Source organism: Cavia porcellus, unplaced genomic scaffold (genome assembly GCF_034190915.1).
Source record: "Cavia porcellus strain 051 isolate PalLab524CR breed Dunkin Hartley unplaced genomic scaffold, mCavPor4.1 scaffold_6, whole genome shotgun sequence".
NCBI classification, from domain to species: Eukaryota; Metazoa; Chordata; class Mammalia; order Rodentia; family Caviidae; genus Cavia; species Cavia porcellus.
In genome coordinates, this window is record NW_026947489.1 from 29,182,229 (window position 1) to 29,197,545 (window position 15,317).

Genomic DNA, 15,317 nt, shown 5'->3' on the forward strand with positions numbered 1-15,317 from the left:
ACATTTTAAAAACACTTTTTTTTTTAGGTTCTTTGAGACAGCTTTTTGCTATGTAGTTCAGTTTTTTTTTTTTTTTTTTTTTGGTTCTTTGAAACAGAGTCTTTCTGTGTAGTACAGGTTGGCCTCAGACTTTTCAATGTTTCTCCTGCATCATCCTTCCAAATGCTGAGATTCCAGGCATGTACTCCATGTCCACTTTTTAAACTGTTTTAATTCTTGCACTTATAATTATTTTCTCAGAAATAATTGCTACAAAGGAAATAACTAGGTAAAAGTCATAGATATTTTAAGTATTTTTTTTCCATGATCCTGGGGATCAAACCCAGGGCTTCATGCATGTTATGCAAGGACTCCACCACTTAACTACATCCTCCAGTCTAGTATTTTTTTTTTTTTGGTACCCCAGGTTGAACTCATGACCTTGCGCTTACTAAGCAGATGCTTATGCCACTAAGCTAAATCCCCAGCCCTAGTCTAGTATTTTAATTTTTTAAGAAAAAGATCTTTTTTCATGGTGGGGGTTGAGACAGGGTTTTGATACATAGTTCAAGCTGACCTCAAACTCAGAATGATCCTCCTGCCTCAGCCTCCCAAGTGCTGGGATTATAGGCATGTACCACCATCCCTGGCTTTTTGAAATTTTCTTAAACCAGGCATAATGGTATACCCCTGTAATCCCAGAACCCTGGGAGGCTGAGGCAGGAGGACTTGTAAGTTTGAGCCCAATTTGGCTTGTGTGAAGACTTGGACCCTGTCTCAGGATTTTAAAAGAATTTAGAACTGGAAATACAGTTCACTGTGAAGGTATTGGATCCAGCCCCGAATATCGTACACACACACACACACACACACACACACACACACGAATACCAGAAAGGGTTCTCCATAAGTCTTTAGGCTGGGCTTAAATTTGTAATCCTCCTGCCTCAACCTCCCAGAGTACATCACCATGCCTAGTTTTAAATGTTTTTGATGCCTATCTGTAAATAACTTTCAAAAGAATTAATAGCTTTTTAGTTTGCTACTACAGTATTTCTTCAACCTACTGGAAAATAATCCCTAGCATGATTTTTCAGGATGCTTCTAAGCCTTATCCAAAAATAAGCCCTAGTGAAAATTGTCAGCCAGATGGATACATTTAGTATGTCTGGTGCAACACACAACAGACTATTGAATTAAAAAAATATATATGTAATTAAAAATAAATATTGACATTAATACTTAAAGTATTTGTAAATTCTCAAGTGGACACCTATGTAAATAGATGAACTGGAGACTTATTGCTGAATGATCAACTGCAGTAGGTACAGAATGCAGGAGTAAGGTGCACTGGATAAAAATGGACACACTTGTGTCTGATGTAAACCTTCACAGTTCCGTATGTTGTATGTTGTAATGAACATACTTAATGCATTTGTGTGAAATAAGTGTTTTCTGAACTTTGGTGTCTGCAAGTTTTTGTTGCTTTTGTGTGGCCCATCATTCTTAAGTGTCATCATTTTTGTCACCACTCCTGTCTCTTAAGTTTTCAATTAACACTCGATTTAATGGGAAGTCTGCAAAGCCCAGTCTGTAAGAGGTCGTGACTTGGGTGCAGAATGCATGGGATAAAACCACTGACAGCTGTGCTGCCAACGCACTAGGAGCAGGCAACACAGCAGGAATCGCTCATTTAAGGAGAGCTCTGCTGCTGAACAGGAGAAATTGGGACCAAGGATTCTGCAGGAAATGGAGTTGCAAGAAATTCAAGATGAATTCAGGGTTTGGAGTGTTAAAATGATGATGTTCCAGAAGAAAATGACATGGCTGTATTTGAATAAATATGGATTGTTATACATGAACAAATTAGAGCAAGCACATGAAAAAGATAACACAAAAATAAGCCTATTGAGCCTTTCAGAGAAAAATATCAGACATGGTCTTATTTTTGGGAAAATGTAGTAGTAGTGCATGAATTACAATAAATAATATAGCATTGGATTATTTTTTCCCCTGTGCTAATTTTGGAACCCAGGCCCTTTGCCCTGAACTATATCCCCCACCCTTTTTTAAAACTGGAGACAGGGTCTCACTAAATTGCTGTATTCCCCAGGCTGGAATCAGATTTACAATCTTGCCCCAACCTCATAGAGTGCTGAGGTTGTATATGTGTACCATCCTGCCCAACTTAGCACTGGGTTCTTAAAAAGTTGTATCTTTCCTTCATTTTTTGTTCTTTTTATAGACAGAAGTAATATTTAGCTTTGCTACACCGTAAAAATATTCCTAAAAGGACCAGGGATTTAGCTCAGCGTCATAGCACCTGCCTAGCAAGTGCGAGGTCATAAATTTGATCCCCAATACCAAAAAAAAAAAAAAAAAAAAGGAAAATTCCTAAAGAGGTTGAATATATTTCTCTCTAGTTTCTTATTAATTTTATGCACTATTTGGACAAAGTAGGCAATGACATCACTATAACAGCAGCGTGAGGGAAGAATAGAAGTAAGGTATAGTAACTAGAGATGGGAGATGAGACTGGGATTATTCAGACAGTCGGGACACAGTGAAGGGATATGATCTGAACCAATTCATGGCAAATAATAGAGATAGATTCTAAAGATGAAATTTAGCAGATGAGGTAAATGACCTAGTGGTCACTAAGGTAATAAGCAAAAAACAGTGGAAAATGATTCCTGTGTTTATGACTCAGGATATTAGGTATACAGTGCTGTTCCTCACTGATAGAAATGGGAAGACAAGCAAGTGTTTGGTTGGTAAAGATGATTCAGTTTGAAAGTCTTACAGTAAGTCAGCTATTAGCTAAAAATGTGAGTAGAACTCAGAGGAATAATCCACTCAGGAGGAATAATGGTTTGAGGGACAACTTTCAGAAGGTGGATAAGATCATTCAAGGAGAAAGAAGGAAAAAGGGAGATATAACCATAGGAACCATGAAATGTAAGGGGCAAATAGATGGTAGAGACAGTAAAGGAGACTAGAAGGAGAAAATCTGGAAGCCAGCTGGGTAGGATAGCACAGAAGGCTCACAAATTCAAGTGTAACCTAGGCAACTTAATGATACTCTGTCTCAAAATTTAAAATAATAAAAAGGGCTGGGAAGGTAGCTCAGTAGTGGTACAGCACTTGCCTAGGACTTGGATTCTACCCTCAGCACTGCAAAACAAGACTGAGATCCATGTTTAAATCCCAACTGTGTTTTTACTCCTGGTAGTAGTGTGACCTTGAACTAGTAATGCATCATTTCTGATCCCCATTGCCTGTCTCATGTTCCTGGAGAACTGAACGCAAGCAAGTAGCAGGATGCCTGGCTTGGCCTAAGTGCTCAGCGTGGCAACTCTAGGTAATTAGTAAGAAGAAAACTAAGTATATAGTAATGTTTTGTAAGCCAAAAAAGAAAGGAGAGAGTAATACTGCTTAAGGTCGTGCAGGAGTCAAATGAGACAAGACTGCAGTAATTGGTTTGGATTTGATGAACAGGCAATTAGTGATCTTTAACCTCAGAATATATCCTGTGAAAATGTGAGAATGGAACTTAGTTACTTAGATTGCTGGAAGACATTTGATGATTCCTCCCATCTAGAGAAAGGACCGCATTTATAGACATACCTAAACTTCCCCTAATGCCCTTCTAGAAGAGACAGGAGTTGCACAGTTCCTGATATTTTTGAGTGTGTAACATGACATGAAGTGAGTGGATCCAGGAGTAGTCAGGTGTCTTCATTTTTTTTCTGGAACTAGATGGAGTAAAAAGGAATAGAAATACATTAAGTATTCCTTAGATGTAAGGTCTTAGAATAGCCTTAGAAGAACTGCAAATGTACCATGCTTCTACTACCCCTTTTAAAAATTTTTTCTGGAAACTTTCCAAGGTGTACTTTGTTCTTGATATTACTTATTTCAAGGCTGTAGCTTTGTAATTTACTATTGACTCTTCAGGAAAAATAATTTGGAGATTTTTATAAAAATTCATGTTTTGGCAGCTTAAAGAAATGTAGTGTTTTCTTACAATTTTAGGAAAATACAGTTTTTATTAACCAAGCAAATTGTTTTCTCTGACAGTGAAGAATGTGGAGACAGGCCAGAATATCCCAGGAGTGAAGATGTTTTTTGGACATGAGATTGTGAATGGTAAGTATTTTGTGTTTCCCAAATACTGATATTGGGGCTAAGGTAGGAGTATCACTGTGAGTTGAAGGCCAGCCTGGACTACACAGTGAGATCCTGCACAATCCTTCCTCAGTGACCCCTCTTGCACGACCTTAGGCAGTATTACTCTCTCCTTTCTTTTTTGGCTTACAAAACATTACTATATACTTAGTTTTCTTCTTACTAATTACCTAGAGTTGCCACGCTGAGCACTTAGGCCAAGCCAGGCATCCTGCTACTTGCTTGTGTTCAGTTCTCCAGGAACATGAGACAGGCAATGGGGATCAGAAATGATGCATTACTAGTTCAAGGTCACACTCACTCTGTAATTCAGGCCGGCCTTAAACTCATTATGTAGCTCAGGGTGGACTCAAACTCGTGGCAGTCCTGTCTCAGCTTGAGTGCTGGGATCATAGGCATGGTCACCTGGCTCTTGGTGTGCTTTTGCACAGTTAATGTGATCTTTGCTATTGTATGCATGCTGATAATTTGTCAAACCTTGGCTCATACTTATTAGTTTAAAATAAATACATGCAGCACTCAGGTCATCTTTTACTCCAATATGTGTAACCCCTAGGTGCATTGTTTTCTGATACTTGGCTGCTGGGGCAATTTGGTTCACATGCTGACCATGAGGGCTCTGTGTGCTAACTGCAGTATGTGTGCATTGGTTTGCCACCTCTGGGGTATATCGTGTATGTTATGTACCACCTCAAGTGAGTCAGGAAACTCCCTACAGTACAACATATTTCCAAGAAGAAACGTGGATAATCATACAAGGTGGAATAAAGTAGGACTATAAATAATTTGTTAGGTCAGGTTTTTTGTTTTTTTTTTTTGGTACAGGGATTGAACTCACAACCTTGTGCTTGCCAGGCAGGCACTGATGTCGCTGAGCTAAATCCCCGGCACATAGGTCAGGTTTTGCCCAGAAGGCTTAGATGATTTTGGTTTTCAAAACTTTTTGGATTTTGAGATTACAGGAAGCAGTGTGTTCTTATTTTTTCAGGAGTAGGTCCAGTTGTTTGATAGAGTAGTGATATAAGCTCATCTGATCGGTGCCCTTCAGACAAGTCAAAGAGGATGAGAGTAGGGGTTGCAAATAAGAATTCAAAAGCTTCTCCCTCCTGTCCATCAGGGAAGAGTAAAGATCCGTTCAGGGTGGAGGGACAGAGCAGTGGAACTCCTAGGACCTTTCAGGGCTTGACATTCCCACTCAAGGGAAGATGTGAAGGAAAGAAGAAAAGCTTCCTGTGTATAAGAGTTTCTGTAGCCTAACATGGTGGCACACACCTGTAATCCCAGTACACAGAAGGCTGAGGGAGGAGGATCACTTGATTCTAGTTCCAGGCCATCGTGGGCTACCTAGCTAGTTCAAAGCCAGCGTGAAGTACATAGTGAGAGTCTCTCACATACACAAAAAGTTCCCTCAACCCCCAGTACAAAAAAAAAAAAAAAAAGTTTCCTACTGCTAGGAAGATTGCTTTGTGAGAAAATAGAAGGGGATGCAAAATGTCACCAAATTAATGTGCCACTGAGAAATGTTCTTTGTACCCTGAACATCTTTTTATAATGTTAGAGATGGCGTAAAAGTAGAATTACTTCATTCCCCTGCTACTCTCGGATCAAACCCAAGGCCTTTCCACTGACATCCTCAGCCCTTTTATTTTTTATTTTGACACAGAGTCTCCGTAAATCACTAATTTGCTCAGAGTAGACTCAAACTTGTGATTCTCCTCTCTCAGCCTCCCACAGTGTTAGAATTACAGGCATGGCCCTCCACCACCTGGCTCTCGCAGCTTTTTTCTATCTCCCTTATTCTGTCTCTTTTTTTCCATCAACATGTCTTCATTGTACTTTTATCTTTTTCTTTTTTTTTATTTTGAAGAGAATAAAAGTGAAAGAAAAACAGAATAGAGGAAATCAAAACAAAACAATGAGTGTGATACTTGACTTCAAAACAAGATAAAAGGAAACCAACAGTGGCTACCATGATACCTATTGCTATCTTCAAAATAACTTCCTATACCATCAGGCACAATAAAATCAAACAAAACAGAACAGAACAAAACCCATCAAAACAAAACAATGAAAGCAATACAGGACTTCAAAACAAGACAGTAGGAATACAACAGTGGCTCCCATAATGCTTCTTGTTATCTTCAAAGTAGCTGCTTATACCATCAGGCATAATAAAATCAAACAAAAAAAAACCCAACAAGAAATCAAGAAAAAAAATCAAAAGAAAACAAGTAAAGCAATACAGATCTTCAAAATAAGATAATTGGAAATCAATAAGGGTTACTACTATAATGCATTTTGTTATTTTTGAAATAGCTGTCCATTAGACAAAAAAAAAAAAAAAAAGTTGTGAGCTCGATCCCTGGTAAAAAGACAAAAAAAAAAAAAAAAAAAAAAAAAAAAAAAAAAAAGAAATAGCTGTCCATGCCACCAAATATGATAAAATCAAATAAAAGAAAATGAATAAAACCAAACTAAACAGAACAATGAAAACAATAAAGGGTTTCAAAACAGGATAATAGGGACTGGGGATTTAGCTCAGCGGCATAAGCATCTGCCTTGCAAGCAGGTGGTCGTGAGTTCAATCTCTGGTACCGATAAAAAACAAAAAAACAAACAAAAAAGGATATAGATTAACAATGGCATTGCCTTCCCCCTGTAGACATCTCTTCCCCTTTCACCTTCACATCTACTGTGCATTTTGGATCCCACTAACTCCTTTAGTTTTTTATGCTAGGGAGACAACATGATGTTCACCCATGTGACTGAACCATTTCCCCTATAAGCATCTCAAGTTACATCCATTTACCTACCAGAGCCTTGAGGTTATCTTTCCATAGAGCTGAGTAGCTTTCCATTGTACAGAAATGCTGTATCTTTCTTTTCCATTCTGCAATTGATAGGCATGCTATCTGTACTTTTTTTTTCTGATTCCTTGTCACATAAAGCATTGTTTTCTCTCCTTTGACTTTCATTCTATGAATTTCCTTTTGAGTTAAATATGTTTCTTGAATAAAGCATATTGGTGGATCTTGTCTCCTGATCCACTCTACCTGTGTGTCTTTTTATTGGTGAATTGAGGCCATTTACATTAACGGTTACGGTCAACATGCCCTGGCTTATCTCTGTTGTGCTGCTTTCCTCCCATTGGCTCCCTACTTTTCCCCTCCATTAAGTTGTCTGCCCCCTCGGTGATCCCCCTCTGCTGCTTTTCCTGGAACCATGGTGTTTTTTTTTTTTTAACTCTCTCTCTAGAATGTCCTTCAGTATTTGTAAGGTTATTTTGGTGGTCATGAATTCCTTCAGTTGTTCTTTGTCATGGAAGTATCTTGTTTCTCCATTAATTTTGAAAGATGAAGGGTACATCAATCTGGGCTGGAAGTTGTTTTCTTTCAGGACTTGAAATACTTTACTCCAAGGTCTTTTTTTTTTTTGGTACCGGGGATTGAACTCATGACCTTGTGTTTGCCAGGCAGGCACTTATGCCACTGAGCTAAATCCCCAGCCCCAAAGAATTTGCATTTTGTTTCTTTTTTTTTTTTTTTTTTGTACCAGAGATTGAATTTACAACCTTGTGCTTGCCAGACAGGTGCTTATGCCACTGAGCTAAATCCCTGGTGCCAAGCTCTTCTAGGCTAGATGGTTTGTATTAAGATGTGTGTCATGATTCTGATAGGTTTTCCTTTATAGGTGATGTATTTCTTTTCCCTAACAGCTTTTAATATTCTGTTCTTGTGTTGAATTTCTAGAATCTTGATTATTATATATCTAGGTGTAGATTTATTTTGGTTATGGCTAGCTGGAGTTCTGTATGTGTCATTTATCTGTATATTACGTTCTTTCCCCATGTTTGGGAAGTTTTGTGCTATTACTTTTGTAAATAGAATTTTAATGTCATTTGTGTTGACCCCTGCTTTTTCACTGACACCTATTATTATTAAGTTATTTTGCTTTATGTCATCTTGCAGTTGTTGTTATTTTCTGGTTCCTTATTATTTTTAAGAGATTTTTCCTTTCACAATCACAAGCTGCACACCTGTCATCAAGGTCTGAAAGTCTCTGTCTCTATCTCTCTCCTTCTCTCTCCATAGAACTGGTATAAGCAACCACAGGGGCACACGGAGGAAAAAGGGTTAAGGAAACAGAGATTCCTAACCCCACAGAGGAACCAAGAAGCTGAGGACATAAAATTGGGAATCAGTACTACTGTGAATACTTTTTCTACCCTATTCATTGCTGTCTAATGAAGGCCTGTAGACTAACATTTCATTTCCAGATATTTTTTGTAATCATTGTCAAATTTGGTATATGAGAGTGGGGTGATTAATTTCTTTCTGATTGTAAACTGGTGAAAATCTTTTTTTTCCTAGTGGAACCACTGGATGAGGTGGAACAAAGGTCTGTGAGAGAGAAAACATCATCTGTTAGGTATGATGGGATAATTGTCTTCAGTTTGAGGCTTTCTCAAATGCATACATCAGGGTAGAAAGACTTAACTCTAATCCAGTAGCTTCTGGCATGCAGGTTCTGGTGCCACTGAGCTAAACCCTGGGCCCTGCCCTATCTGTCTATCCACCTCTCCATCCTCCCTTGCCCACTCTGCCCTCCTTTCTCTCCCCACCTTCTCTCTTTTTTCCCCTCCCCTCCCCTCCCCTATTCTGTCCTCTTCTCTTCTGTCTCTCTGTCTCTCTGTCTCTCTGTCTCTCTGTCTCTGTCTCTGTCTCTCTCTCTCTCTCTCTCTCTCTCTCTCTCTCTCTCTCTCTCTTTCTCTCTCTCTCTCTCTCTTTCTCTCTCTCTCTCTCTCTCCCTGCCATGGTCTTACTATGTAGTTTAGGCTGCTGGCCTCAGACTCAGTGGCAATCCTCCTCTCTCAGTCATCCGTGGATCCATCTTTAGATAGCATCTTCAGCCTCACGTCAGCAATGCATGAATAGCCACGGAGAATCACAGTCTTTAATCTTTAAATAATTAATTTTTCAGTTTTTGAGACAGCCTCATGCTTTGTAAATCAGATTGACTTTGAATTCAGTATGTAGCCAAGGCTGGCCTCAAATTCATAACAATCCTCATGCCTCAGCCTTTTGAGTGCTGGGATTGTACCACCATGCCCAGTGCAGTCTTTATGTGTTTTTTTGTTTTCTTTTTTAGACAGGGACTGCTGCATAGTTCAGGCTAATCTTGAACTCATTATATAGCCTAGGTTGGCCTCAAACTCCTAACAATATTCCTGTCCCTGCTTCCCAAGTGCTAAAGTTAAAGGTATGTACCACCATACCCATCTGACAGTCTTTACTCTAAATGTGTGGCAAATTTTTCATATGGCACCAATAACCAAGAACAAGTTCATCTGAGTGGTGTTTTTACTTGTTTGCTTTTGTTTTTTGGTAAGGATAGTCTAACTACGGAAAGAGCTAGTATAGATAAAATGAAAGATGAAGATCTAAATGTATGTGAGCCTGCCTCACCTACCCCTGAACCACCAGTTACCTCTTTGCTGAATGACCTCAAGTACAACCCACTAGGTAAGTGTGGGGACTCTGAACTTTGCAGACTGTTGTCTTCGTGGTTTAGGATTCTATGGAGTTGGGGTAACCTGAATCAAGATTCTGTATGAACAAGGCATTGTAGCACACACCTATAATCCCAGGACTCGGGAGGTTGAGGCAGGAGGATCACTGCAAGTTCAAGGACTGCTTCCAACATAGTGAGACCTGACTTTTTTTTAAGTGTTTTTTTTTTAAAGAGATAAACACATTATCTTGATCCATTTACTAGATGTGCAAATGCATATTGGGGATACCACCCCTATGGAACTGTGATAGGAGGAACTAGATGCCAAGTAATATAAATGAATAAAATATATATGACAGTACTGGAGTAACAAAGATTGAGCGGGAAAAACAGAAGGAAGATAAGATGTGGATAGGCCGTTCTACAATTTTATGATGTCTAGGACTGGCCCTGTGAAGGTGGCATGGCTGCCCTGGGAGGAGCATAAGTTCAGCTAAAGGAAGAACAAACCCCTGAGGCAGGAACTGCCAGGAAAAACAATCAAGGAAACTGGCTGGCCGATCACAGATGACTGAGTAGACTCTTGAAGGAATATGGGTCTACTCTGAAGTGAGAAGAGAAGCCATTGCAGAGCTTCTTGTTTTTGTGTTTAAAAACAACATAAACCCTTTTAACAGGCACCTGCCTGGTAAGTGCAAAGTCCTGAGTTCAACTCCTGATGCTAAAAACAACAACAAATAACAACTTTAGGCATTCTAATAGATATGTAGTAGTGTCTCTTTATAGTTTTAATTGGTATTTCCCTAATAATTAAGTCATCTTTATGTGCAAATTTGGCTTCTGAACATCTTTGATGATGTGTCTTTTAATACTTTTTGCCCATTTTTTTCCTTTTTTTGAAGTACCAGGGATTGAACCTGAGGCCTTGTACATGCTAAGCAATCACTCTGTAACTGAGTTCATCCCCAGGCTTTTTTATTTTATTTCAAGAGAGGGTCTCCCCAAGTTAACCAGGTTGGCCTCAAATTTGTGATCCTACTACCTCATCCTCCTGTGTGGCTGGGATTATGGGCATGTGGTATAGCCTGCCTGCCCTTTTTTCTGTCTTTATTTCTTTCTATCTGCATGTCTTATCTCTCTGTCTTTTTTTTTTTTCCATTGTTATTGTTTTTGTTTGAAATAGTCTTGCTATGAAGTTCAGACTGGCCTTGAACTCACTGTGTAGCCCAGGCTGGCCTTAAACTCCAGGTGATCCTTCTGCCTCAGCCTCCTGAGTGTTGGGATTGCAGGCATACCATGTAATCTCTTATTTCTTATCATGTTTTATAGTTCTTAAAATATGTCTTTCATATCTTTTGTCATATTTATCCCTAAGTGTTTCATATCTTATCCTACTATACTTTTTTTTTTTGCAATACTAGGATTTGAACCTAGGACCTTGACACTGAACTATATCCTCAAGCATTTTTAATTTTTTTTATTTTGAAACAGAGTCTTTCTAAGCTTCCAGGTTTTCCAGGCTGAGTTTCTCCTATCTGAACATTTCAGATTACTGGGAATACAAGCATGTGCCTCCACACCTGGATATAAATTACATTGTTTAACTTCAATTTTCTACTACAAGATTTTGCCTAGAGGAATAACATGATCTGACTTTTTAAATTAGATCAATCTTCTCAAGATAGTCCAAGAAAAAAATAGATCAATCTGTGTGCTGTGTGGGTATTGAAAATGAGGCAAAGGAAAGAGTACAGACACTAATGAAGAAGCTATTGGGATAATCCGGGCTCGGTGGGCACTGTGAATTGGCCCCTGGTGTTACCCATAGAACAGATAGGAAGTGTTGGAGATGGGAGCCCATGGTGTATGCTGCCGAATGCAGGTGTAAGAGAAGGGAATTCAGGATCACTTTGGGGGTTTGGGCTGAGCACTGAAAGTATGGAGTTGCTTTTAAGCTGAGATGGGAAAGACTATGCATGGGAAAGGTTTTGGGAAGCTGATTAGTTCAGTTTTGATCAATTTTAAATTCAAATAAAAGGAGAGATGTCTGAGATGAAGAAAGAAATTCAGGGGTCACTCTATAGACGATATTTAAAACTTTAAAAATAGATGAGGTCACCCAGACTGTGAGCATGGAGATGAAGGAAGAGGAGCATGGAGTGGAGTATTTGGGAAATAAAGAAGAGCTCATTACATAGCCTTTGAATTTGAGATTATCTTCCTGCATCAGCCTCCTTAGTGCTAGGAGTATAGATATGTACTATGCGCTGAGCTTAAAATTTGTTTGTTTTTGGGGAATCAAACTCATGACCTTGAGCTTGCCAGGCAAGCACTGTCCCACTGAGCTATATCCCCAGCCTCCCAATTTTTAAAAAATATTTTTTAAATTTTGGGGAGACAAGGTCTCACTCTGTAGTGCAGGCTGACCTCGAACTCATGGTGATCTTCCTCTTGCCTCAGTCTACTAAATGCTGGGATTATAGGCAAATGTCATCATGCCCAGCTTCAGAATAAAATTTAAAAAGGAGTTAGGGGGGGCTGGGGATTTAGCTCAATGGCATAAGCGCCTGCCTTGCAAGCAGGGAGTCGTGAGTTCGATCCCTGGTACTGATCTTAAAAAAAAAAAAGTCAGGGATAAAATGACAAGCGTAAGATCCTGGATTCAATCCCCAGTACCAAGAGAAGAGCAAGAAGGAGAAGGAGGAGGAGGAGAAAGGAGGAGCTCTGTATTGTATATCCAATTTTTTTTTGTGCTGGGAATTGAACTCAGGGTCTTATGCTTACCAGACATTCATGTAGTGTCTCTGAGCTACATCCCCTGCCCTATATATATCCGATGTTTAAAATTATGTAATTTTAAAAAATTAACCATGACCCCCAGAAAACTTTACTTTTATTTATTTATTTTAAAGATAGTAAAATACAACAAAACAATACAGAACAAAGCCAGTCAAGACAATGCAGTGAAATTGGTACAGAACTTCACAGCAGGATACCAGGATAACAGTAATTGGTACCATAGTGTATCTTGTTATCTTCACAATAGTTTCCATTCAGTCAGGTATAGAAAAATCAAACCAAGAACAGAACACTGTAAAACCAATCAAAAGAGAATATTGAGGGCCAGGGATTTAGCTCAGTGGCATAAGCATCTGCCTTGGAAATGCAGTCATGAGTTCGATCTCTAGTACCAAAAATAAAGAGTGAATATTAAATAGAGCAAAACATTTAATCACAACAAAGCAAAACAGTGAAAGCAATATTGGTCTTCAAAAACAAAATAGAAGGAAATTGTAATGCATACTGTCATCCTCCCAAGAGATGCTCAGACCTCTGACCACAGGTCAGCATAATCAACCAGACAATGCAAGTGGTTAGTTGCTTTATGTACCTTAGTTGCTATCAACTCTGGGTGACCTCCAAACCATCCAATTGCTAAAGTGGGGTAGGAGACACAGACACGTTTGATTCTGGGCTGTGTGCCAGTAGGCTCATGGGAGACACTAACTTATTCTCTCCCTGGCGCACCTGCGGCTCGTGTCACTTATCACGTGTCACTTTCTTGGATGGTCCCCCAAGTTCCAACATGGTTGATTCTCAGGAGACGCTGACTTGTTCTCTCCCTGGCACCACATCCCCCAGAAGACTTTAAAAGCACAGGCATTTGCCTATCTACAGGACTCCTTTATTTTGTTGGTTTTTTGGAGACAAAGTCTCAATGTATAGTCCAAGATGGCTTTAAAAACTCACTTTGTGACCGCATTTGGCCTTGAACTTGTGGCAATCCTCCTGTCTCAGCCTCCTGAGTGGTGGAATTACAGGTGGGTACCACTGTGCCTGGCAATTTATTTTAAACTGTTACTTGAATTATACTGTTACTTTTGAATACATTACTTGAGATGTTCAAGACATAAACCTATGAGGAGGGAAACTACTGTTTTATCGCAGGAAATGAGCAGACATTTGTAAGGTTATTGTTGGTGGGGCCCCTGTTTAATTCTCAACTGACAAACAGAATGGTAATTAGTATTCACTCTGAGAGAGACCAGCATAGGTGGTAAGGAAAGAATTTGTGACATTAGACTTGCAATAGAATTGAAATTTATGAGTATGGCTCAAATTAGTGGGCAGGCTCTTCTACTGCCAAATAAGATAAACATATTTAATGCTATCCTTTTCTTACAGAAGAGGAGGAGGTGACATATGCAGTCATTGATCAGTTCCAGCAGAAGTTTGGTGCTGCAGTAAGTATTTTCCTCTGTCCCTGCCAACTTGTCTCTTTTAAGTGCCATGTCTATGTCTTATCATTTTTATTATAAGATCTTTGATGCCTTCCTCATTAACAAAATATTTTGGTTGCTTGCTATATGCTAACCATTTTTCCGAGATCTGGGGTAAAACAATAATCAAGGCAAAGTTCTAGGTTTCTAATGTAAGATAATAAACAATTGTTTATCAACTAGCAGTAACTACTATTAAGGTATACATAATGAGTGACAGGGAGGCTCTATTTTATATGAGATGGACAGAGGAAATTTCTCTGCAGAGTTAACGCTGGAACAGGGCTTTGAAGAATGTAGGAGAGCTACTATAGCTATGTGCATCTAGATGAAGAATTTAAGGCAGAATTAGCAGGTGCAAGGGATGTGAGGCTAAAGCATTCTGGACTTGTGTGGAAGAGCATCAGGAAAACTGACATGACAGCACTTCAGTAAAGAAGAGAGGTAGGAAGCCAGGTGTGGTAGCAAACAATTGTAATCCTAGCATTCAAGAGGCTGACACAGGAGGATGACAGGGAGTTCAAGGCCAACCTGAACTACACAATGAGACACTGTCTCAAACCAGAAAAAAGGAAAAAATAGAAATACTGTGTAGTTTTTGTTGTACCACAAAAATGAGTCCCCGAGATATTGTTCAAAAAAACGGGGCAAGACATCTTTAAAAAGAAGCACTTTATTTTAGCTGGTACCCAGCGACACAACCTGCGTTGGAATCTGCAGAGCTATGTAACCAGGTTAGGTTACAGGGGGTTTTAAAAAGGAGAAACTTCAAAGAAAAGGGGAGGGAGCTTATACAAAAAGTGAGTTAATCTCTGCAAAATGTTTTACAACCAGGGCCAGTTGGTCCTGGGACTGAGTGTTTTATAATTAGGGGTTAGCAAATGTTTTACAACCTAAGGGTCAGCCGATTTCAGGACCAAATTGCTGTTCTGGAAGGGGATAACTCACAAGAAACAAGAGTTGAAACACAGGTCAGGGTAATGATGCTTACAGAACAGAATAGTGGCACCTTAGCCAGATTACAACATTCCTCACTGATTTTAGCCAGTGATTTTGACTCATGGAAGGGGCTTCAATTAGGGGCATTTGTCCGTAGCCTTGTGTCCTTAGAATCATTAATTTAACAGTTTGAACTTGGTCTTTGACATAGTTTACTAATTTGTTTATAACACAAGGTCCAATAGTTACACAGAGGATTAACAAAGTCTCTGTGACTGTTGTTACCAAAGTTGTTAACCAAGGGAAAAAGAAAACCAACATTCAAACTAGTTTTGTTCGACCTGCATGGCTTGTTCTCGTTCTTGCAATCACTTTTAAAGCTGGCCATGTTTTGTCTGATGACCCTAGAATGGTTGCCAT

At 39.2% G+C, this 15,317-nt stretch overlaps 1 protein-coding gene across 11 annotated transcripts in view; it reads left to right on the forward strand.

Annotated features, from left to right (window-relative positions):
- The window catches only part of Exd1 (exonuclease 3'-5' domain containing 1), a 58,648-nt gene that overhangs the window by 6,239 nt on the left and 37,092 nt on the right, over window positions 1-15,317 (forward strand). For 8 of the 11 annotated variants that reach the window (XM_063250263.1, XM_063250264.1, XM_003475703.4 and 5 more), the window contains 4 exons: window positions 4,060-4,128; window positions 8,538-8,595; window positions 9,562-9,689; window positions 13,864-13,922. In XM_063250263.1, the coding sequence (XP_063106333.1) occupies window positions 4,060-4,128; window positions 8,538-8,595; window positions 9,562-9,689; window positions 13,864-13,922 (314 nt within the window). Of the gene's footprint in view, window positions 1-4,054; window positions 4,129-8,537; window positions 8,596-9,315; window positions 9,427-9,556; window positions 9,690-13,863; window positions 13,923-15,317 lie in introns of those variants that run through there. The other 3 variants (XM_063250270.1, XM_063250269.1, XM_063250268.1) reach the window with 3 other exon arrangements.